This window comes from Heterocephalus glaber, unplaced genomic scaffold (assembly GCF_053883595.1).
Source record: "Heterocephalus glaber isolate CG9 unplaced genomic scaffold, H.glaber_assembly_v1.0 deba00001472, whole genome shotgun sequence".
Taxonomy (NCBI): domain Eukaryota; kingdom Metazoa; phylum Chordata; class Mammalia; order Rodentia; family Bathyergidae; genus Heterocephalus; species Heterocephalus glaber.
In genome coordinates, this window is record NW_028258315.1 from 9,606,182 (window position 1) to 9,633,254 (window position 27,073).

The window sequence follows — 27,073 nt, forward strand, 5'->3', positions numbered from 1 at the left end:
GTCCCCTTATGTAAGAGAATGCTGAAAGCTCCTCCAATCACCTACTGGACTTGTGAACATATGTATATCTCCTCCTGCAGTAGGCTGGGGCTCAAGTAAGCCCCTGGGTGGTGGTTCAGTTTATAATCCCACAGCATTTAACTGCATGATTTGTTCATTGTGGTCGCACAATTAAATTCTCTTGAATTCTGCAACACAAAACATACATGAGCCCTGCCAGCGACTATTGTTCTTGGAACATAATCAAAATGAAAAGCAAAATTATCCACCATAATAAATATTTCTCTGTGTGTCTGCTAAAAAGATGGTAAAAACGCAAAAGTTGTACCACAGGTCTTTTCTTTAAGCCTTTTATAACTATTTTCCCTCTGGCCTCAGGCATGCTTCTATTTGCAAGGCTGATCACTGCTTAAAATATCAGACTTAGATGTATGTGGGGGAGGGGGAGTGACTGCATGTGAATGCACACAACTGTGTGCGTCCAAGTGAACGTTAAACTCACTTTGTCTTGGTGAGGGGACAGCAATGAATTCGACAGGTTATGTACGGAGCCTATCAATACAGGACAGCTTGTGGAAGAGAGTGAACACATTTTTCAGACAGGAATGCGGCAACCATGAACATGTCACGTGGTCACCACTTCCCTCAGGTTTGCTCCTTTAATTGTAAATACCCAGAAAGTCATCAAGGCAGAGTTTAATAAACTTTTAATTTGAAATGAATTACCACATGTTGTGTTTGTTTACCCATTATTAAATCTCTTAGCAACATATCAGTGGCAGAAACAGCATACTGTATCACAGCCCTGAAATATTAGAAAACAAACCCACAGGGGATATTAACTCCCAATAATATGCTTAGGAGCATCCAGTAAAAATAAATAAATATAGGCAAGAGCAGAGATATGTACAAAAAGAGATTTTTATGTTCTGCTTTTGTATAAATCTGTTCAGAACAGGAGCAGAAGGCCCCTCCTGCAGTCCTTGAATGTGAAGCTTATATCAGTCTCCAAGCACAGAGCAGAGCAAAAGAATAATCAGTTTTTTTGAAAACCTTCTTCTAAAGCATATAAGATCCCCTGCCTTGTGGTATATTGCATTCTCTCACTGGATGTGGTGATGTTCATGGTTCCTGGAGTGCCACCTGTCCTCCTTTTAAGGGGAGCTGGGGACAGACTCTAAAATCCAAGTTCATAGCACAGTGCAGTAGGTGTGGAAAATAGAGCCACATTACCCTGAGGAAAAACTAGAAAGCAAAAATGATCTGGTGAAAATGTTCTGAGAGTAATTGCTTCTAATCGGCTCAGTATCCTAAAACTAGGTTAAAATGTCAGTAACACTGAAATATTAGTTAAGTCAGAACCCACTTTCTCAAATGTTAAAAAATCAAAAAATAAGATTTTTTAGCTCCATGCTTAATTCAGAAGCATTGAAAAAATAAAAAGAAAGAACTATACATTACAAATGTACGTTTTTTTATGGGGTTACACATAGTGGTTTTACAGTTGAATTTTGAGCTTGATACACCAACAATCAATGACATGCTTTCTATCCTTTGTAGCTAATGAAATCATAATCATTCCATTTGTATTTTTTTGCTTTATCTATCTTAGGAGGATGATCTTCAACCATCAGAAAAGACAGATATTTTCTTCTCCTACATCTGAGATAGCCAATGTCTCAGCCCATTTTCTATTGCTTCAGTGGAATTTGAGGCTAGGTAATTAAAGAAAAAATCATTCCTTACAGTTAGTTTGGAGGCTAGTCAGTCCAAGATCCAAGTGTCACATCTAGTAAGGTGCTTCTTGGTAGGAGGCTCACAGACAAATGGTAGCAGGGTTTTCTAGAGACAGACAAACTGGCTTCTGTTTATTTGCTACCTCCGCCCCATACTTTCCCCTGAGCCACACTAAGCATATTAACACTCACTATTAATCACCTCAGATATTTACATTTTAAAAATTTTAAGTCTAAAACATACAAAATTTTAACAAAAATTGCTTAAAGTTACCTTTTGACGGTAACTAGTTCTATTTGTCAACCTCCACAACTACACCATGAGGTCAGTCACCTCCTATCTTCTCTGGCTACAAGGAAATCAAATCCAAGTTCTGAGCTGTGAGAAACAATACACTTTGACCAAGCTGATTTATAACTCGGGCATTTATTATCTAATTTCAACATGTATCACAATTCTAATTCATTTTCACAAATATTTAATTAAAACCAGTGACAGAGGTCCTGAGTCGCGTGGAAGACGCCAAAATGCCCCCCTGCACACAGGCAGGTCTGTGCATGCCCTACCGAGGTCCTGAGTCACACGGAAGATGCCGAATCACCCCACTGCAGACAGACAGCCACCTGGTTCCACACTACAAAGACGCAGACAACACCAGACCACCAGACCAAGGTACTGAGTCCCACTGCTCCTGGTCCAGAGGAAGGGGCTTCCCAGCCACCATCCCTCCCGTTGCTCCCAGCCCAGAGGAAAGGGCTTTTGGGCCACCTTCTGTCCCACTGCTCCTGGCCCAGAGGAAGGGGCTTCCAGGACACCATCCCTTTCACTACTCCTGCCCCAGAGGTAGGGGCATCTGGGCCGCCATCCCACTGCTCCTGGTCCAGAGGAAGGGGCTTCCCGGCCACCATCCCTCCCACTGCTCCAAGCCTACAGGAAAGGGCTTTTGGGTCACCATCCCTACCACTGTTCCCAGCCCCTGTCCCACCTCTCCCAACTCAGAGGAGGTAATCCGTGTGGGCATAACAGCCCCCCACCCCAGTCAAAATGAGAAAACACGTAAATAAGTCTCAAAACCAGACTTCCAGATCACCTACAGCAACCCCAAAGGGAAATGAGATGGAACACTCTGATACTCAACCACCTGGACCCACTGAACTGGCAACAAAAGGGGATCTGGAAAAAATGAAATCAGAAATAATTTCTCAGATAACAGGAGAAATTGTGCCCCTAGTGCAAGATATGATTAATAAATCTAGAGAGGAGCTCAGGAACATGATGGAATCCCAACATAAGAAACAAATGGAATCCATAAAACAGATGCAAATAGATTTCCAGGAGATGAAAAACTCCACTGAAAGTCTACACAGCAGAATGAGCCAATGTGAGGACAGAATTTCAGATATAGAAGACAAGATTGCAATTAGTGACCAGGAAAAGAAAAATTGCTTCAAAATTATAAGGGAACATGAGAAATCAATCCAGCAGCTGCTAGATGATACAAAGAAGAATAACATAAGATGGATTGGAGTCAATGAAGAAACAGGAGAGAGTGGAGATGACATAAAAAATCTCTTCACAGAAATAATGGCAGAAAACTACCCAAGCAGGGGAAAAGAGCCTGACTAAACATAAGTGAGGCAGATAGGATTCCAAATAGCCTTGATCAAAAAAAAATCTACACATAGGCATATAATTGTTAAGATTCCAGAAACTCAACAGAAGAACAAAGTACTATAAGCAGTCAGAGAAAAGAAACAAATCACATACAAAGGAAAGCCCATCAGCCTCACAGCAGACTTCTCAACACAAACCATCAAGGCAAGAAGAGCTTGGAGTGACAAATTCCAAGCCCTAAAAGAAAACAGCCTCCAACCCAGATTGAGGTACCCTGCAAAACTATCTTTCAAAATGGATGGAGAAATAAGATACTTTCATGACAAAGAGCACCTTAGGAACTTCGTGAATACAAAAACAGCACTCCAAAGAATGTTTCACAATATCCTAGGAACAGACATGGAGGATCACAACCCCAGAAACCAAAGCAGAATGAACCCATCTGGCATGACAAGAAATTGAATGAAAAGGGGAAGAACCCAACAAAAAGAAAAAGTCATGGGAATGACAAGTCAATACATTTCAGTTATAACCATCAATGTTAATGGTCTCAATTCACCAATCAAAAGAAATAGACTGGCAGAATGGGTCAAGAAGCAAAATCCAACAATATGCTGCATACAAGAAATACACTTAATTCAAAAGGAAACTCATAGACTGAAAGTTAAAGTGTGGAAAACAATACTCCATGAGACAGGAACCCCCCCCAAAAGAGCAGGAGTAGCTATCCTCTTGGCAGATCAAGCAGACTTCAAACCAACACTGATTAAGAGAGATGAAGAAGGACACTACATCCTTGTAAAGGGAAGAATCCAAAGGAAGAGATGACAATCATAAATATCTATGCACCAAACACTAGTGCACCCAACTATATAAAACAAATACTAACGGACATGAAAAGTCATATATGCACTAATACAATTGTAGTGGGGGAACTCAACACCCCACTGTCACAAAGAGATAGATCAACTGGACTAAAAATAAGTAATGAAATACTAGAACTCAATCGAACTCTTGAACAAATGAACTTAACAGATGTTTACAGAGTCTTCCACCCCACAAAATCAGAATACACATTCTTCTCAGCTGCACATGGGTCATTCTCAAAAATAGAACACACACTCACTCATAGAACATGTTTAAGTAAGTGCAAAGGAATTGAAGTTATCCCCTGTATATTATCAGACCATAGTGTGATGAAATTGGAGATCCATAGCAAAAGAAACTCAAAAAATTTCATAAACACATGGAAATTGAATAACACACTTCTGAATAACCAATGGGTCACAGAGGAAATTAAAGAAGAAATCAGACAGTTCCTTCAATAAAATGACAATGACAATACAACATATCTGAATCTATGAGACACAAGGACAGCACTCTTATGAGGGAAATTCAAAGCAGTGAATATGCATGTTAGGAAAACAGAATGAGCCCAATTAAACAACCTGATGCTGAACGTCAAGCTTCTAGAAAAAGAAGAGCAGGACAACTCCAAAGCTCATACAAGGGAGGAAATTATAAAGATCAGAGGAGAAATCAATGCAATGGAGAATAAGAGGATGATAAAAAAATCAAAGCAAAGAGTTTGTTCTTCAAAAGAATCAACAAAATTGACAAACCTTTAGCCAACCTTGTCAGAAAAAGGAAAGAAAAGGCCCAAATCCATGGAATTAGGAATGAAAAGGGTGAAATTCCAACAGACCCAGCAGAAATCCAGAGGATCATCAATACCTACTTCCAGAACCTATACGCCAATAAGATGCACAACACAGAAGAAATGGACAGATTCCTAGATACATATGAATTACCAAAGTTGAACGAAGAAGACCAAAAAATTCTGAACAACCCAGTATGAACCAATGAAATTGAAAATGTAATTAAAAACTTATCAACTAAGAAAACCCTGGGCCCTGATGGCTTCACTGCTGAATTCTACAAGACATTTAGAGAGGAACTGCTGCCACTACTGTTTAAACTCTTCAATGAAATTGAAAGGGAAGCAACACTCCCAAATTCATTCCTGGAAGCAAGCACCACCTTGATCCCAGAAGCAAGCATCACCTTGATCCCCAAAGCAGAGAAAGACCCAACTGAAAAAGAGAACTATAGGCCAATCTCACTAATGAACATAGATGCAAAAATCTTTAATAAGATAATGGCAAACAGAATGCAGAAGATCATTAAGAAGATCACACACCCTGACCAAGTGGGATTCATCCCAGGGATGCAGGGATGGTTCAATATACGAAAATCAATTAATGGAATACACTATATCAATAGAGCCAAGGACAAAAACCACATGATTATCTCCATAGATGCAGAAAAAGCATTTGACAAAATCCAACATGCATTTATGATAAAAACCCTACAAAACATTGGGATAGATGGTCTCTACCTCAAACTGATAGAAACCACCTATGAAAAACCAACAGCCAATATCATACTAAATGGTCAAAAACTGAAATCCTTTGCACTACAATCAGGAACAAGACAAGGATGTCCACTATCACCACTCTTGTTCAATATAGTTCTGGAAACATTAGCCACAGCAATTTGACAAGAGAAGGAAATAAAAGGAATAAAGATAGGTAATGAAGAAGTCAAATTGTCATTATTTGCAGATGATATGATACTCTATATAGAAGACCCCAAGAACTCCACCAAAAGTCTTCTAGACTTAATAACCAGATTCAATCAAGTAGCTGGTCACAAGGTCAACACACAAAAATCAATAGCTTTCCTCTACACCAATGACAGACTCACTGAGAGAGAAATAGGGCAAATAATTCCTTTCACAATAGCATCCAAAAAACTGAAATACCTAGGAATCATCCTAATGAAAGAAATCAAAGACCACTTCTCTGAAAACTACAGCACTCTGAAAAGAGAGATTGAAGATGATATCAGCAAATGGACAGACATCCCCTGCTCCTGGATAGGAAGGATTCATATAGTGAAAATAGCCATACTTCCAAAACTGCTATATAGTTTTAAAGCAATTCCAATTGAGATCCCAGCAGCATACTTCATGGACCTTGAGAAAACAATCCAAAAATTCATTTGGAACAAGAAGAGACCCAGAATAGTAAAAGCAATTCTAGGTAACAGATACATGGCAGGGGGTATCAAAATCCGCAACTTGCAACTATACTACAAAGCTACTGTGATAAAAACAGCATGGTACTGGCAAAGAAACAGACTTGAGGACCAGTGGAACAGATTAGAAGATGCAGAAACAACGCCAGACACACTCAGCCATCTCATCTTTGATAAAGGAGCCAAACACCCTCACTGGAGGAAAGATAGCCTCTTTATTAAATGGTGCTGGAAAAATTGGGCTTCAACTTGCCAAAGATTAAAACTAGACCTGTATCTCTCATCATGCACTAAACTAAAATCAAAATGGATTCAAGATCTAAATATTAAAATAGAAACTCTGAACCAGTTGGAACAGAGGTTAGGTAGAACCCTTGAAGACATCGGTGTAGGAAAAGATTTTATGAACAAAACCTCAGTTGCCAGTGAACTAGCACAAACAATCAACAAGTGGGATCTCTTCTTATTAAAAGGCTTCTGCACAGCAAGAGAAACCACCAGCAGTGTGAAGTGACAACCCACAGAGTGGGAGAAAATCTTCACATGCTCTTTCTCAGACAAAGGTCTACTATCTTGAATCTATAAAGAACTTAAAAAGATCAGACCTCCCAAATTTAAAGACCCAATCCAAAAATGGGCATCTGGAACTAACAGACATTTCTCAGACAAAGAAGTAGAAATAGCAAATAAATACATGAAAAAATGTTCAACATCACTGATCATTCGAGAGATGCAAATGCAAACAACACTGAGATTCCACTTCATTCCAGAAAGAATGGCTGCTATCATGAAATCAACCAATAATAAATGCTGGCAGGGCTGTGGGGAAAGAGGAACCCTGCTCCACTGCTGGTGGGAGTGTAGACTGGTGCAACCACTGTGGAAATCAGTATGGAGATACCTCAAAGAACTAGGACTGGAAGTCCCATTTGACCCTGCTAGTCCACTGCTGGGGATGTTCCCCAAAGAATTAAAAGAATCATACCACAGTGATATATGTGTGCCCATGTTCATAGCAGCACAGTTTGTGATAGTTAAAACTTGGAAACAGCCCAAATGCCCATCAACTGGAGACTGGATAAAGAAAATGTGATTTTTTTATAAAATGGAGTACTACTCAGCCATAAAAAATGAGAAATTAGAGACATTTATAGCTAAGTGGATGCACATTGAGGCAATACTCTTAAGTGAAATAAATAGGACACACATGAATAAATACCAAATAGTTTCTCTGGTGTGAGAAACTGAAAATGTAAATAAGGACTAAATGTATAATAGATAATGTCAAATAGGAAGAAAAGGTGCAAATGGGAAGGAAGTGGGAGGGCTAGGGGAAAGGACAGAAGGGAATGGGATTAATATGAGAAAATGGAAAAATAGGAACAAAATCTTTGTAAATAAGAATGGAGGGGTTGAAGGGAGGGCTGGGCAAAGGTGAAAAATAAGAACCAAGAGAGGCTATGTAAAGGTGCAAATTTCTAATGATGAATGTCATTATATTGTATACCTACAATGTACCATTGATTAGAATGAATAATCGATAATGCAAAAAAACTGAAATATCTAGGAATCAACCTAACAAAAGAAATCAAAGAGCTCTTCTCTGAAAACTTGAGCACTCTGAGAAGAGATTGAAGGTGATATCAGAAAATGGAAAGACATCCCTTGCTCCTGGGAAGGAAGGATCAACATAGTGAAAATGGCCATACTTCCAAAACTACTATATAGATTCAGTGCAATCCCAATTGAAATCCCAGCAGCATACTTCAAGGACTTTGAGAAAACAATCCAAAAATTCATTTGGAACCTAAAATAGCAAAAGCAATTCTAGGCAACAGAGACATGGCAGGGGCTATCACAATCCGCAACTTGAAACTATACTACAAAGCTACTGTGATAAAAACAGCATGGTACTGGAAAAGAAACAGACCTGAGGACCAGTGGAACTGATTAGAAGATGCAGAAATAACGTCAGACACACTCAGCCACCTCATCATTGACAAAGGAGCCAAACACCCTCACTGGAGGAAAGATAGCCTCTTTAATAAATGGTGCTGGAAAAATTGGGTTTCAATTTGCCAAAGATTAAAACTAGACCTATCTCTCACCATGCACTAAATTAAAATCAAAATGGAAGAAAGATCTAAATATTGAAACAGAAACGCTGAACCGGCTGGAACAGAGGTTAGGTAGAACTCTTGAAGACATTGGTGTAGCAGAACATTTTATGCACAAAACCTCAGTTGCCCATGAACTAGCACAAACAATCAACAAGTGGGGTCTCTTCTTATTAAAAAGCTTCTGCACAGCAAGAGAAATGACCAACAGTGTGAAGAGACAACCCACAATGTGGGAAAAAATTTTTACCTGCTGTTCCTCAGACAAAGGTCTACTATCTAGAATCTATAAAGAACTTTAAAAAATCAGACCTCCCAAATTTAAAGACCCAATCCAAAAATGGGCAACTGAAATGAACAAATATTTCTCAGACAAAGTAGAAATAGCAAATAAATACATGAAAAAATGTTCAACATCACTGGTCATTTGAGAGATGGAAATGAAAACAACACTGAGATTCCACCTCACTCCAGAAAGAATGGCTGCTATTATGAAATCAACCAACAACAAATGCTGGTGGGGCTGTGGGGAAAGAGGAACCCTGCTCCACTGCTGGTGGGAGTGTAGACTGGTGCAAGCTCTGTGGAAATCAGTGTGGAGATACCTCAAAGAACTAGGACTGGAGGTCCCATTTGACCCCGCTATTCCATTGCTGGATATCTTCCCAAAAGAATTAAAAGAATCAATCCACAGCTATATATGTGCACCCGTGTTTGTAGCGGCACAGTTTGTAATTGCTAAAGCTTGGAAACAGCCCAAGTGTCCATCAACTGGAAACTGGATAAAGATGTGTTTTTTTTATAAAATGGAGTACTACTGAGCCATAAAGAATGAGACACTAGAGACATTTATAGCTAAATGGATGGATATTGAGGCCATCCTCTTAAGTGAAATAAAAAGGACACACGTGTTTAAATACCAAATAGTTTCTCTAGTGTGAGAAACTAAAAGTATACATAAGGATTAAAATGATTAAAACAAATAATTCATAATTGAAATAGGATGAAACGGTTCAAAGGGGTAGAGGTGGCAGGAGGGGAAGGGGAGAGAACAGAGTTACAGGCTGGAATCTGGAAAGAATCCATATATAGATTGTGTTTAAAACTATAGGAAGAGATGTAGATAGAGACTAGGCTGGAGCTCACCAGTGGGTTGGGAAGGAAGAGTCACTGAGATCAAAGGAGAGAAGGGTGTGCTTCCAGAAGAAGCACATACAACTATGTAGAGTACACAGTACTCGATAGTATGATAAATGACTGTTACTGTTTTAGGTACTTATCATAACATGCTGTGCTTTTCACCCTTTAGAGCATAATCCTACTTATATAAAAGAGTTTACTGTAAAACAGTGTGCTGCTATGCCAGTGGTAGCCTCATGTGTCTCGTGTTTAACTGTGTATTTGGATAATATCAAGGGGCCATCCCAGATGATTGACATATACCTTCTCAGTTTGCACTTAGAAGTTGGCACTCTGTGTGGTACTTTGCGATAGACACAGATGAAATTGCCTAATAACATATTTCCCAGATTACAGTTCCATCACATGTCACATGACTGTATTGAAATTTAAATTTTAAAAAATGTGGCCTTTGTGGAGTCTACTAGCTAATTAGAATTTTTTTATACCACTATTTGTTCAATATTAGTTTTGAAAATCTTTCTAAAGCAAATCACATCCTTCGATTTTTTTTTTTTTTCTTTTGGTGCCAGAGATCAAACTCAGGACCTTGCGCTTGCGAGGCAGGCGCCGGAACCACTGAGCTAAATCCCCAGCCCCAAATCACATCCTTTGATGTCTTGTTAATCCTTGAGATTTTTTTTAAATTATATGGAAAAATGTTTAAGTACTTTTCAGTTTTGCTTTGGTTGAGTTCTATCATATTTGAATATTATTATAGTTTTTTCCCTTGTATTGCTTTTCTTTGAATAATTTTAATTTTTGTATATGTGTATGTTTAGTGAATGATAATAAAGTTATACATTTAACATTTTTAAAAAGAATGAGAAATTAGAGACATTTATTGTTAAATGGATGCACATTGAGGCGATACTCTTAAGTGAAATAAATAGGACACACGTGTAAATACCGAATAGTTGCTCTAGTGTGAGAAACTGAAAGTGTAGATAAGGACTAAAAGGTATAATAGATAATGTGAAATAGGAAGAAAAGGGGCAAAGGGGAAGGGAAAGTGGAAGGGGTAGGGGAAAGGAAAGAAGGGAATGGAATTAATATGAGGAAATGGAAAAATGGAAACAAAGTCTTTGTAAATAGGGAGGGATGGAGGGGTTGAAGGGAGGGTGGGGGAATGGGGAAAAAATAAGAACCAAGAGAGACTATGTAAAGGTGCCAATTTCCAATGATGAGTGTCATTGTATTGTACACCTAAATGTTACCAATAAAAATTTTTTAAATCAGAAAAAAAAAAAAAAAGAAAAGAGAAGAGAAGGGGGTGGGGGGGTTGAAAAAAAAAAAAACAGTGACATATAATTTGATATTTATGTATTGTGTGAGTGAAATTTCAACATACCATTTCCAAGTACACATTAATCTATAAAATGATATACTTTTGTCTGGAAGGTGTAGTATCTCAGTAGTTGTTACCAGGTAATCTTGGCTTAGTCACAAGGAAGCAGATAAAGTAGATAAGGAAGCCCAGGACCTACAATGAATCTACCTTTTAGGGAAGTGGGGATCCTCGGAGTTGAAACTGGCAGTCAGTAGAGTTTTACTTGGCCCAACAAGGTATGATCTCCACAGTAACTGAAAAACTCCAGTCATCATTTAAGCTCTGTTTATCACTCTCTATGAAGTGATATGTTTCCCAGTGAATGGAACAAAACAGGAAGACAGAAGTTTGGTGGAATAGTGTAGGCCTCGGATCAGACCAGAATGGCAGGAGGCAACATCCTTCTTCTGTGCTGTCAGTGCAGCACTATGAATACTCCATACATCCTCCCATGTTGCACTCCACTGCTTAGTGGTTTTAACTGGAATCTCTATCTATGTCCGTGCTGCTTTGTGAACGTATTCTCCCTCCCGACCTTCTGTCTCTTCTGTCATGTCCATTTGCATTTCCATTTAGATACCTATATAATATAGAAACCTCAAACCCAAAAGGAACAAAAGGAAACTTATGATGATAGCTACATCCACCCATGTCCAAAGTTTAGGGATTATCCTTTTTTTAACCCTCACCACCCAAAGCCAATCGGTCAACAGAGCCAGTTTATTTTTATAGCCACTCTATTGCATCTCTTTAATACTCAATAAATTTCATTTTTTTCTCCAACTTCACTGCTATCTCTACCCTAATAGAGTCCCTTTTCTATTGTTTGCACTACTCTAAACTTTTCCTAACTCAACTATTTCTAGACATTCCTTTCCCAAATAAACCCTCCTGAAAAACTACCTGGTAGAAAATAGAAATTGAAAAACATCACTCTTTTTTGAGATACTTCAGTGGCTGCCCATTTAATAATGATTTCTGATCAGCCACATTAGATACAAGAAAAAATGCAGAAAAGAGTCAGGAAAATCTATTCCTACCTTAGAATGTTCTACATGGATTAATGATCTATCAAAAGTGTAGGTAAACTATCAAAACTCTTTCTGACATACAACAATAAGAAAGGTCCAAACTCTAAATGAATTGCTAAAGATTTACTTCAGCAAGAAAAATGAGACCAAAGTGAAGACATGCTAAATTTAAAATATTACAAAGCACAGATATTGGTTGAATCTGTCTATAAATTAATCTTCTATTAAGAGTAAAAAGAATACCTTTTAAACTTTGTGTTTACTAAAAACATGAAACTGAAGCCAACAACAGTGAGAGTAGAAGGAGGCATTCATTGGGCAATGTACTGAAAAAGTCCTTGTCACATCAAGGAAGAGAAAGGAACTATGGAACCAGCTTTTATTCTTTAAGATAATTTGCAGTTAAATATGTAGATAAGAAAATTAAGGATAACCTCTGAAGTATTTAATGGAATCTATACATTACAAACAAAAAGAAAGTTATGTTAAACAAAAATAGTTATTTTTGGTTGAAGAAAAATTCAGAAAAGAATTTTTTATCAGCAAAGACATAAAGTGGCAAATAAGATGTCATTTATGATTACGAATACAGTAGTACAAAGAATCACAAAAACCTTAAAGGTAAGCTGTAGTTTGAATCTTAAATATTCTCCAAAGGTCGATGTGTCAAGGCTTGGTCATCAGCTCAGTGCTCTTGGGAGGCAGTCGAAATTTTAGAAAGTGGAATATAGTGAGAGGATTTAGGCAGCTAGAGGCCTCCTCTTGAAGGGATTCTGGAAATCCCTTCCTCTCCCTCTCTTTTCATTTTCTAGCCACAAAGTGAGGTATTTTGTTCCTTTGCCCACTTCTGCCATGAACAGCCATCACAAGGCCAAAGTAACAGGTCAACTGATCATGGATTGAAACCTTCCAAACTGTGAGTCAAAATAAGACAGTTCTGAGTTTATTATCTCAGGGATTTTTTGTAGTAATGAAAAGTTGATTAGTACATCTATTAAAAAACATATTATCTACTTGTCTTAAATTTTAAAAACTCAGAGTTATGCTACTAACTAAAAAATACCCAAACTATACAATAGATGAATACTTACTAAAAGAATAATTCAGGTAATAGTACTAATAGCAGAAAAAATGGAATATAAATTCAAAAGTTTTGATAAACAAATAGAAGAAGACTATATTGGTATTAAAAAATTCTCAAAACTATAACAATCATATGTATATATGCACATAACAGATTTTAAATTAAATTAAAATTTAACCCTTGATAAAATCTGAAGAAAATAGCAGTAAGAAAATTGAAAATTTAAGAGGAGAAATACACAAAAAATAAAGCAAAAAATCAGAAGATAGATTCAATAAAGGCAAATATAACAACTACATATTTAAAAATTGAAAGAAAAAGGGCCAGGGATTTAGCTCAATGGTTCTGCCACCTGCCCCACAAGTGCAAGGACCCAAGTTCAATCCCTGGTACCAAAAAAAAAAGAAAGACAAAGCAAAACTCAAGCCCAACTAAAACAGAAAAGTATAGAAGACAAGAATTAATCAGTATTAGAAATAAAAAAGGGAATATAGTTAAATTTTGGTGGTATTTCAAAATTATAATAGTATTTTTATGTATGTTCTTGGAGACACATAATACATCTATTGAAAAATATACAAAAGACATCGATTTTCTCCAGGGAAAATAAGGAAACTTACCCTTAGTAAGGGTAGGAGGCAAATTTTATTTTGAATAATATAAGTGTATTGCCTGTTCAATAATTTTTTGGGGTTTTGATACTGGGGAGCAAACTCAGGACCTTGCGCTTGCAAGGCAGGTGACGTGCCACTGAGCTAAATCCCCAGCCCTTTTCAATAACAGAAGGAAATAAAATTTAAAATTAAAAAGATAATATGATACTATGACTCAGTTAATAAATTTCTAAAAAAGTAAATTAAAATAAAATGATTGAAAAATCAATAACAATAAAACATTCAGATAACAGTCAAACATTGAATCTGAAAATAAGTGTTGCCCATGATTCATTTCACCTTAAGAGGAAGACACCAGAATTCTTACAGATCAATGAGAAAAAACTGACTCGAAGGAAAACTGAACAAAATATAGAAATAGGCCCTTCACAGAAGGTAAAACCTAACAGTAAACAAAAATAAATGGTGAAAAAATGCTCAAATTTACTTTTATTTAGGAAAATTCTAACTGAAACACAGAGATATCATTTCCTTGAAACTGAACTGGCAAACGTTAAAAGCCTGACAATAAAACGCATTGCTGAGTGTGGCAATATTTCTACACAGCTCTCAGCACAGGGTTAGCAATGTGCCACTGTGCTATAAATTTCCAAAGTAACATGATTCGGGGATTCCTATCCGGGGTATTTATAGTCTGGTGAAATTCTCACCCTTTTGCACAAGGAGGGTATGAACAAGAATAGTCATCACGGGGCAGAAGGGTACAGCTCAGAGACACAGCAAATGCTTAGGCTGCAGGGGCTCTGGGTTCCATCCCCAGCAAAGATAAAGAGGTAAATAATCATTGTGGTCTGGCTTAAAATAGAACATAGCTAGAAGCAACATAAATAGTAAGAACAAATGAATTGTATTATATTACACAAAATATTCTATAAAACAACAAAATAAACTAGAAATAGGTAAAGAGAAAGCATCTCAAAGATGATGTTAAGGGAAAATAAAAGTTGCAAAAGTATATTCAAGTAGAATATATTCACATAAACTTTAAAAACATAAATGATATTATACATTGCTTACAATTACATATATATGAAGAAATAAACATAGAGGCTTGGGAGCAGAGCTCAGCTTTGCATGTGTGAGGCCCTGGTATGAATCCCTACCTTAAAACACACACACACACACACACACACACACACACACACACGCACACACACATTTAAACTAAGATGAATTTTCAAATAAAATATAAATGGAAATGATCAATAATTAGTCAGAGTTGAGAATGGAATCAGAGAGAAGGTTAAAGAAGGCTTTCATTATATATAAAATGCAAATGTTTCACAGAAAACATATAATGAAGCAGATATGGAAGGGTAGGAAGAACTGGCAAAGCAGTGACTGAGCACTGTGAAAGTTATGTTACTTCCATACATATAAATAAAATATTTGGCAATTTCAAAAATAAAGTGATTACTACAGGGCTTGTTACTAGTGATACTTCCAGTGCAGGCATGATTCTGTTATGAATATTACTGCAATAACTGCCAATCTATCCCCTACTATTGCTATGTTTCTTATGCACCAGTAAGGTATCCACTCTGTTAAAGAAACTTGTGAGTCATTTTCTAAAGGAAATAATTCTTTAGTACAAAAGATAATACTTGCTAATGTATCTCTTCTTTAAATTAGAACTTTTGTAAATTGAGTATTTAAAAACTGTATTTGCTTCTTAGTGCTTAATAAAGGCAGTCAAAAAACAAAGCTCTATAAAATATACTCTTAATGGACAACTTTTTCTGAGAATAGTTTATCTCTCGGGTTCATTTTTTGGTTATCACTGTCAAGAACATACAAGAAAGATGACAATTTAGAAATAAGAACCAAAGAGTGTAAAATTATCCCCCTACCCACACACAAAAAAATACCTACAAAAATTCTAAGAGCAATAGGCTATGAAGGAGCTTGTGTTTCAATGAAACAATTTTATATTTACTTATGCAATAAACAGTATAACATGAAAACTAATTTTCTTTTTTCTTTTTTTTTTTTTTGTTGTTGTTGTTGGTTTTGGTACCGGGGATCGAACTCAGGTCCTTGCACTTGCACAGCAGGCGGCGAAATCACTGAGCTAAATCCCCTACCCATGAAAACTGATTTTTTTGTTAACAGTCACATTCTCTTGAAATACCTTGGTATAGATAACACATTAATAAACCAATTAATACTTCTTAATTTAATATATAAGTACAATTTGAAATATTAGCAATCGAATGTGAACCAAAACAAATCAACTAACCCTGAGGAGAGGGTAAGGCAGACTCAGCTCCATGCTCCATTGACATACAAATGTTTTCCTGGGTTTCTTTCCCTGAGAGGCCAGCTGGGTTGTCCATATCTAATTTTGCTTTCTCTGCTTCAGCCATTAAACACACAGAAAACTCAGGGGAAAGCCGAATATGACTTTCATGCAGTTTCAGATCATCCAAATGCCAAGGAAGTTTGATTACCTGTTAAGAGATAGATGTGTCATTGAAACTTTGGAAGATATGACATGCATTGTTAGCTTTTCTCAGGAACATTGTGACAGTTTGATAAATCTAAAAAGTAAATAATGATTTCAGTATTTCAGACCTTTAAAGTTTGTTTGGTTGTGTTAGAAAGAATGAGTGAAATTTTTTGCATTAATTAATTTATATATTTGCTTCAGCTTTTGCTACATGCTCTATTTGAGGAGTCTTGTTTTCATTTTTTTTGAAATTTCTTTTTTTAAAATAACACTATTTGGGTAACATTTATACTGGATGAAACGAGTAAATATTCATGCAGTATTTACTATCTCCAAGAAGTAACACTTTCACGTTGAAAGAGAAATGTCAAGACTGTATTCTCCAGTGGTGAGTAAATGGGTGTCCATCATGCCCTTTTTCCACTTTACCCTATGGTTAAAATTTTAACAATAAACTGGTTCGGGGAGGATAATCTATGACACAAGAAACCAAACACTCCGAAAAGCGAGGAAGTGAAAGGAAAAGATTCCTGGGAAAGAGTTATAGGTGGTCTTGCTTGCTTCATTTTCCCTCTTAAGTCCTTCCACATGTGCCCTGGGAGCGGAATACAAGCTGTCTGCCAGCCTCCTCCTCACATCGTTGGCCTGGGTTCAGTCCCTGACGACACAGGAGAGGCCACGGGGAGGCAAGGTGTCCTCACTCTACCACTACCTCTCTGACAATGGAAGCCCCCTCCCACGACTGACCGGTGATCCGAATTTACTTGGGTTCCCTTGTTTCCTTTCATCTCTTCCAAGCCTGAATTGCAAAAACCGCTTTTTCTATTCCATCATGTGCTCTACACTATTTTTCTCTTTCCAAGTCTAAGTTATTCTTTTGTGAGCAACTCAGCATTTACTTAATCAGAAATTGTTGCATTTGAGAAAACTCACATTGGGAAAATCTACATATGTTAGGATTTCACATAAAAGAAAAATGAAATTTTCAGGTAAAAAGTTTTGTTTTCATCCTCATGAAAGAAAGCATCTATATTTCTGCTTATTGTGTCTTTTAATCAGAAAATCATGCCTCTTATAACTTTATTTTTAGTTTGCGATGTTAAAGATTGAACCCAGGACTTCAAAACACTGTACCACTGATCTACACCCCCAGCCCCTAAGAAAAACTATATCTTGCATAATGCTATTATTTTATTAATAAGACTCCCCCTTCATAAAATATACAGAAGGAGAAAAGTCCTAATATTGTCTATCAAGAATGTTAATGGACAATTACATTCATCTGAAATGGTAAAGGTCTGCCAAGCCCTACAGATAAATTATAACATTAGTTTTTTTCCACAAAGATTATTTTAAAATAAGAAGTCAGAAGAAAAAGAGAAAATTTTAGTCTTCAAATTCAAGTAGATTTTGATCAAATTATTCTAATGCTGTTTTAAAAATAAGATTTTAATCTTGTAAATGTTAAATCTTCATTTCTTGATTTCATCTCAAATATAAATAGGCTTTATGATTAGTACCAGTATTATATGCATTGTCTTTTATGAAACAAAATTAGTATTTATTTTCCCGTAACTTATAAAACACTGAATTTTAAGTAATAATTAGTGAGTTAGCTAAAAGTTATGTATGCCTTTCATATTCACTATGCTAAAATTTGCTTCCTCTTATGCCTTTATTTTTAATATCGATAGATAGATGGATGGATGAATGGCTAGAAAATAAAATTTGTAAGCAAGAAAGAACAATTCATGGTACTTTATGATATTGGCAACCTGGAAAAAATAAATCAGGAAGGACACATTTGGACATATAGGACAAAATCAGACTACAATTGTGTTTGAGTGCTTTGTACTGAACATATACTGCCATTTTCTTTTCTGGATCCTCAATGGTGTTTGCCTAGAAGGAATTTGGCCAACATTATGTCTGTTAAAAGATCAATGAGAAAATACACAGAGTAACAAATATATACAAATAAATGGAGTTGGTGCAAGTTAGTTTGCTTTAAAGACCTGAGGTAGACCAATGAGCATGCTTTGATGTGGCAAGGTCAAGGGAGAGAGCTTTGTGATGCTGCTCAAGTCTGGTGGAAATGTGGGTCATTAGTTATCTTTTGCATGAACATATGTGTACCTCATATGGCAAGAGTCCAGAGGGCAGAGGTCTTAGCTCTTCTATATACTGGAACAGGAAGTGTCCAACACACAATAGCAGCTCGGTAAGTAGCTTTGGCCAATACTATGCTGAGATGAATTTGCAGATTATAGACTGGAGCAACAGACCGTGAGCTCTGAATTGGGGGCCAGAGGTGGCAGTTCTGGCCCATTCACAACCCAGAAAACTGTATTATCTTTAACTTTCCCATTAACTCTAGAATTTTATTCCTTATTTTTACTTATCAATTTAATCTATAATATCAGAAACCAGTACTAAGATATAATTACTTTTGACATTTTGTGAAACAACAAAATTTTCAGTTGCATGAAAGGAAGTTAAAGGCTACAAAAAAGCAACTTTGGCAAAAAATTAAAATCTTTTCCACTTACAAAAACATATTACAAACCTGAAAATAGAGACTGCACAGCCAGTGGTCCCAGTCCAAGCAAATCAAATCTTCAATTTTTCTGAAATTGCTGAGTTTCTGTTCATAATGTCCTCGAGAACAGGACACAAGTTGTTATCACACAAAGGAAAGGCTGCCCAGCCCACTGCCTGGTCAAGGCAAGCATACGTCCCACGAAGGAGAAACAGTTCAAAGAGGAAAGCCATGCCAGGTTTCACATCTTTTCTTTGAGGGAGACCCTAGAAAGATAGTAAGACAAGGGAATATTGAGGTGCCTGTATTTTTAGAAACACATGGTATTAGGTGATGCCTATAGACAATTTAGAAGTAGAAAGTTGTTCTGTTCTTCTGTTGTTGGCCCTTGAAAACTCACCATCACATGAATTTATATAAATAACCCTTCCAGCCCCAGATACTTAAATAATCACACCATCATGAAAAAGTGATTGAAACAAGACAAATTTAGCCCTGACAGTTCAAGATTCTACACTCTGTGAGTCTTAGAAATCAAGACTGTAGTATGTTAATTAACATGGCCTTCAGTATTTTCAGTCCTCTTTGCCTGAGCTGGTACATCTATTATTGTTATAGATACTTGAATCTGTCTCCCCAAAAGTTCATATGCTGGAAACTCAAACCTTGAATCCATATATTAGTGGTATTGGAGGAGAAGCCTTCAGGAAGTGATTAGAATTGGATGAGGTCACTGGGAGAGGTCCCCATGATGGCACTAGTGGCTTTATATAAAGCAGAAGAAAGAACACACCTAGCACACATGCTTTGTTTTGCTATGTGAAGCTCTCTACGTTAGGACATAGCAGGAAGGCTCTCACCAGATGCCAGTGTCATGTTCTTTGACTTCTCAGCATCCAGAACCATAAGCCCAGTTAACTTATATTGGTTTTAAATTATAACGTTTCACATATTACAATTTAACAGAAAACAAAGACTACAACTATTTCTATATTCCATTATGGTCACTGATAAGCTTATCATTCATGTTTGCATCATACATCTATTCAGCCGAAGTGCTTTGCATGAATAAGTGCCGTATGAAAAGTAACTGAACTAACTTCTATATTCCAGAAAAACGAATCCTACTTTTAATGATCACTTGAAGAAAAAAATGGAGTCCTACTTAATTTTGTGACTACTCTGTTTATTTCAGTTGACACTGTAATGCACATCACTATATGTGCAATTTTTCAGTGCTAAATAAATACCACTAAGTATAAAGACAAGTGAAATTTTTAGATTGGCCAAGCCATTACTCAAATGTCCAGGTGTAGAGATGGAGCCTATTCTTTAGCCTTTTAAAAAATCTAAGAAAAATCAAACCAGGAGTATTCTTTTATTTTTTTTAAATTATACACTGCACTTTCTTTTTAAATTTTGTGTGAATAATTTTAAATGGACAAAGATAGGGACTTTCTAACATTCTATTCCAATATGTTTATCCAAAATTGTGTGAATATATTTTGTATGATTTACGTAAATAATCTCAAGACTTAGTTTAAGAATAAAATGAAACAGAGGCATCTGTTGAAAACTCCCATAACCCTATGGCAGCTGCTATTAAACCATTAACAGGATCAGGTTTCATTTAAACCAGATTTACCATTTTCTACAACAGCCCATGGGAAAGCTAAAAACATTAGGCACAAATTAGTGACAAAGGAGATCCTTAATCAAGCCATACTTTTCATTTGGCTAGTTGGCTGTGAGTAACACTTGTGATAAGAGAATCAAAACTGAATGAGGAAGAGAAAGAGAAATGGAGTCAAAAATCTCTTTGGGCCATCATTTAAAAATAAAACAGACCTGATGCTAATAGCAATAATTTCAACTATTTTTATCCCTGCGTTTAGAAGTGAAAACTAGTTCTCTTCTTCTACTAAACTGGTCTTGTTCAGCAATACATTCAAAGTAGAAGTAAGAATTTGGCCAGTAATGAAAATTCTATTATTAATTTTGTTTTACTGTTGGGCAAGTCACTTTTTGCTTTTTATTTAGATTTGTATTTTGTATTTAAGTTTTTATTTTTGTATTTAAGTTGTATTTGAGTTCCCTCAAAAAAATAAGAGTTGTAAGTATTTTCCTCATAGAGTGGGCATAATTATCAACTTAGTAAATGTAAAAACGCAAAATGTGCATTACAATTATTTATTTATCTTAGGACTTTATCTCTACTACTAAGATGACTTAAGCAATAATACATTTTAATAAAAAAGAACACTCATGGTTAAAATACATCTGCAAAAATGAAAAACATTACTATAAGAAATAGCTCAAGGGTACCAAGCATGACATATGAATACCACATAGTGCTGTGTCACTTGTGGTAATCCACACAAAGAACCTGACCTCAATCTAGTCTACAAAATAGGAGAGTCATATGCAACAACCCTGATGAATAACTCCAAAAGAAATAATTATATGAACAAGATGAAACCTAGTCACTGATGCTGACTGAAAAGGAAGATAGGAACCATAAATTATTAAATAAAGAAATTCATCTGACGAGAGTTGGCTCTTCTTATTTATTATTTTAGTGCCTCTCCCATGCTGCCTGTTGTAGGAGAGATCTTTTGCCCTGTAATGTGTAGCTCGGGACTCATTCTTTTTCTTTTGGCAAGAAAGATCACTAAGTTTCATTGTACTTCTCTCAGAGGATATTTTCCACAAACCTGAATATATTCACAGTTGTTCTGTGTGGAACATTTCTGATTATTTGTAGAACATTTGTAATTTAAAACTATATATTTAAAAGGAATAAATGTATGAGTCTCCCTAATACCAGCTATCAATGCCAACTCATCATGAAAATAGTTGAAGCTCATAACGTTCTTGCAGTACCTTTGTTTTCTCAGTAACATGAAGAGCACTCCTTTGAATAAAATAGGTGAACTACACAGATGAATTCAATTGCATAACTTCAGGGAGATACATTTCATCTTTCATACAGAAGAAGATACAGGTGAAAGATGAATGGAGAACAAGTGGAATCCAAGAAACAAATGAGAAATTTGAAGACCAAATGTTGAGTGGATGATTAGAAGGCAAGCAAAAATTCTATTGACTTGGTCACCAAAACATTTAAATTAAAGGATTCTGAGAAGTCTATGAAAAATGATGCAAGATAATGAAAATGCATATTCATGAAGTAGTGTTCATTTTTATGTATGTTCTGAATTTTTGTAGTGATTGTGGTTTTTATTATCAGAAAAAAATTCAAAAGAATCATACCACAGTGATACATGTGCGCCCATGACCATAGCACCACAGTTTGCAATAGCTAAAACTTGGAAACAGCCCAAATGCCCATCAACTGGAGACTGGATGAAGAAAATGTGGTTTTTTAATAAAATGGAGTACTACTCAGCCATAAAAAATGAGAAATTAGAGACATTTATAGCTAAGTGGATGCACATTGAGGCGATACTCTTAAATGAAATAAATAGGACCCACATGTATAAATACCGAATAGTTTCTCTGGAGTGAGAAACTGAAAGTGTAAATAAGGACGAAATGTATAATAGGTAATGTGAAATAGGAAGAAAAAGGGAAAAGGGGAAGGAAGTGGGAGGGCTAGGGGAAAGGACAGAAGGGAATGGGATTAATATGAGAAAATGGAAAAATAGGAACAAAATCTTTGTAAATAGGAATGGAGGGGTTGAAGGGAGAGCTGGGCAAGTGTGAAAAATAAGAACCAAGAGAGCCTATGTAAAGGTGCAAATTTCCAATGATGAAGGTCATTATATTGTATACCTAAAATGTACCAATGGTTAGAATGAATAATCGATGATGCAAAATAGGAAGAAAAGGTCCAAAGGGGTAGGGGTAGTGGGAGGGGCAGGGGAAAGGAAAGAAGGGAAAGGAAAAATGCTGAGAAATGGAAAAAATGGAAAGAAAGTCTTTGTAAATAGGGAAGGGTGGAGGGGGTGAAGGGAGGGCTAGGAATGGGGAAAAAATAAGAACCAAGATGCATTATGTAAAGGTACAATTCCCAATGAGAAATGTAATTGTGTTGTATATCTACAATGTACCAATAAAAGAATTTAATTGTTAAAAAAAGAAAAAAATTCAAATAATTTTTGAAAGGCTTGGAGATGAAAGCTAGAAAAGCCCTAGAATGATATCAGCAGAGCCTGATGAGTGACTCTGGTCAGAAGGCTGACTGAAATGCACAGTAAAGGTGAGGCTCATGAGGTTTCAGTTGGGAACAAGTCCATTGGCACATGGACTAGAGACTATGTGTGTCACACTATGGCAGAAAATTTGCCTACATTTGCCCAAGTCCTTAGGATTTACAGGAGACTGAGATTAAGGGCAGTGGACTAATTAATCTGATGGAGGAAATTTCAAGACAGCCAAAACTTCAGGTTGTGGAACAGGTACTGCTGGCTGTATTTGGTCAGATTTATAGTGAGAATTTGGAGCAAAAGGCAGAGCAGAAAATTTCTTTAAAGTTAAATTTTAGCTTAGAAGAAACCACGTGCAAAGTTGGAGGTAAAGGAGATGTAGTTGCTAAAGAGAATAGCACCACTAAAAAGAAGCAAAAGACTTTGTACAGGGATAAGAAGGCAGATGCCTTGAGGGCATCTCAGGAACCAGCAAGATGCCAATCATGCCAGGCTCAAGGGTTTAAAGATGTCAACTGTTCTTCTGAAAAGAGTCCCTGGGACCCCAGGTCAAGAAAAGCCTCCTACGGAACTGGTTACCTGAGGTTCATTTCACTGTGCTCAGCCATGCCAATGATCATGTAACACTTGCATTACTTATTGGCCAGAGCACGTATTATTGGTGCTAAACCCTCCAAAATTGTCTTTTCTTCTATTTTTCCATAGTGACAAGCAACACTCCAGATGATTGTCCATCAACCTACCTTTGACTAAGGATGAGAAGGGATAGACTTCATCTTTCCTGAAGTGTATATATGGTACGAGTGGAAAACAAACTGCTGGGTTCTATTAAGCCACTGAGATGTTGAGGGGTTTTGTTGCTATTTTTGTTGTTGTTACCAAGGCATAACGGAGCACATGTTGACTGATTTTTTGCCCTCTCCCTGTATTTACTCAAATTTAGTCATTTTTTTTATTAAATTCTTTTATTGGTACACTGTAGGTATACAACACAATTACATTTCTCATTGGGAATTGTACCTTTACATAATGCATCTTGGTTCTTATTTTTTCCCCATTCCTAGCCCTCCCTTCACCCCCTCCAACATTCCCTATTTACAAAGACTTTCTTTCCATTTTTTCCATTTCTCAGCATTTTTCCTTTCCCTTCTTTCCTTTCCCCCGCCCCTCCCACTACCCCTACCCCTTTGGACCTCTTCCTATTTTGCATTATCGATTACTCATTCTAATCAATGGTACATTTTAGGTATACAATATAATGACATTCATCATTAGAAATTTGCACCTTTACATAGCCTCTCTTGGTTCTTATTTTTCACCCTTGCCTAGCCCTCCCTTCAACCCCTCCATTCCTATTTACAAAGATTTTGTTCCTATTTTTCCATTTTCTCATATTAATCCCATTCCCTTCTGTCCTTTCCCCTAGCCCTCCCACTTCCTTCCCCTTTGCCCCTTTTCTTCCTATTTCACATTACCTATTATACATTTAGTCCTTATTTACACTTTCAGTTTCTCACTCCAGAGAAACTATTCGGTATTTATACATGTGGGTCCTATTTATTTCACTTAAGAGTATCGCCTCAATATGCATCCACTTAGCTATAAATGTCTCTAATTTCTCATTTTTTATGGCTGAGTAGTACTCCATTTTATTAAAAAACCACATTTTCTTCATCCAGTCTCCAGTTGATGGGCATTTGGGCTGTTTCCAAGTTTTAGCTATTGCAAACTGTGCTGCTATGAACATGGGCACACATATATCACTGTGGTATGATTCTCTTAATTCTTTGGGGAAGATCCCCAGCAGTGGAATAGCTGGGTCAAATGGGATTTCCAGTCCTAGTTCTTTGAGGTATCTCCATACTGAGTTCCACAGTGCTTGCACCAGTCTACACTCCCACCAGCAGTGGAGCAGGGTTCCTCTTTCCCCACAGCCCTGCCAGCATTTGTTATTGGTTGATTTCATAATAGCAGCCATTCTTTCTGGAGTGAAATGGAATCTCAGCATTGTTTTCATTTGCATCTCTCAAATGACCAGTGATATTGAACATTTTTTCATGTATTTATTTGCTATTTCTACTTCTTTGTCTGAGAAATGTCTGTTTGTTCCAGATGCCCATTTTCGGATTGGGTCTTTAAATTTGGGAGGTCTGATCTTTTTAAGTTCTTTATAGATAGATTCGAGATAGTAGACCTTTGTCTGAGGAAGAGCAGGTGAAGATTTTTTTCCCACATTGTGGGTTGTCTCTTCACACTGCTGGTGATTTCTCTTGCTGTGCAGAAGCCTTTTAATAAGAAGAGATCCCACTTGTTGATTGTTTGTGCTAGTTCATGGGCAACTGAGGTTTTGTTCATAAAATCTTTTCCTACACCGATGTCTTCAAGGGTTCTGCCTAACCTCTGTTCCAACTGGTTCAGAGTTTCTATTTTAATATTTAGATCTTTAATCCATTTTGATTTTAGTTTAGTGCATGTTGAGAGATACAGGTCTAGTTTTAATCTTTGGCAAGTTGAAACCCAATTTCTCCAGCACCATTTATTAAAGAGGCTATCCTTCCTCCAGTGAGGGTGTTTGGCTCCTTTATCAAAGATGAGATGGCTGAGTGTGTCTGGCATTGTTTCTGCATCTTCTAATCTGTTCCACTGGTCCTCAAGTCTGTTTCTTTGCCAGTACCATGCTGTCTTTATCACAGTAGCTTTGTAGTATAGTTGCAGGTTGGGGATTGTGATACCCCCTGCCATCTCTCTGTTACCTAGAATTGCTCTTGCTATTCTGGGTTTCTTCTTGCTCCAAATGAATCTTTGGATTGTTTTCTCAAGGTCCATGAAGTATGCTGCTGGGATCTCAATTGGAATTGCTTTAAAACTATATAGCAGTTTTGGAAGTATGGCTATTTTCACTATATGAATCCTTCCTATCCAGGAGCAGGGGATGTCTGTCCATTTGCTGATATCATCTTCAATCTCTCTTTTCAGAGTGCTGTAGTTTTCAGAGAAGTGGTCTTTGATTTCTTTCATTAGGATGATTCCTAGGTATTTCAGTTTTTTGGATGCTATTGTGAAGGGAATTATTTGCCCTATTTCTCTCTCAGTGAGTCTGTCATTGGTGTAGAGGAAAGCTATTGATTTTTGTGTGTTGACCTTGTGACCAGCTACTTGATTGAATCTGGTTATTAAGTCTAGAAGACTTTTGGTGGAGTTCTTGGGGTCTTCTATATAGAGTATCATATCATCTGCAAATAATGACAATTTGACTTCTTCATTACCTATCTTTATTCCTTTTATTTCCTTCTCTTGTCAAATTGCTGTGGCTAATGTTTCCAGAACTATATTGAACAAGAGTGGTGATAGTGGACATCCTTGTCTTGTTCCTGATTGTAGTGCAAAGGATTTCAGTTTTTGACCATTTAGTATGATATTGGCTGTTGGTTTTTCATAGGTGGTTTCTATCAGTTTGAGGTAGAGACCATCTATCCCAATTTTTTGTAGGGTTTTTATCATAAATGCATGTTGGATTTTGTCAAATGCTTTTTCTGCATCTATGGAGATAATCATATGGTTTTTGTCCTTGGCTCTATTGATATAGTGCATTACACTGATTGATTTTCATATATTGAACCATCCCTGCATCCCTGGGATGAATCCCACTTGATCAGGGTGTGTGATCTTGATGATCTTCTGCATTCTGTTTGCCATTATCTTATTAAGGATTTTTGCATCTATGTTCATTAGTGAGATTGGCCTATAGTTCTCTTTTTCGGTTGGGTCTTTCTCTGCTTTGGGGATCAAGATGATGCTTGCTTCCAGGAATGAATTTGGGAGTGTTGCTTCCCTTTTAATTTCATTGAAGAGTTTAAACAGTAGTGGCAGCAGTTCCTCTCTAAATGTCTTGTAGAATTCAGCAGAGAAGCCATCAGGGCCCGGGCTTTTCTTAGTTGATAAGTTTTTAATTACATTTTCAATTTCATTGGTTGATATTGGGTTGTTCAGAATTTTTAGGTCTTCTTCGTTCAACTTTGGTAATTCATATGTATCTAGGAATCTGTCCATT

General features: G+C 36.7%; 1 protein-coding gene across 1 annotated transcript in view; it reads right to left on the reverse strand.

Moving 5' to 3' along the window:
• LOC101715907 (uncharacterized) overlaps window positions 1-27,073 on the reverse strand; it is a 497,493-nt gene that overhangs the window by 222,257 nt on the left and 248,163 nt on the right. The window contains 3 exon segments of the mRNA XM_087182557.1: window positions 16,105-16,315; window positions 18,881-18,978; window positions 18,981-19,119. Coding sequence (XP_087038683.1) covers window positions 16,105-16,315; window positions 18,881-18,978; window positions 18,981-19,119 — 448 coding nt within the window.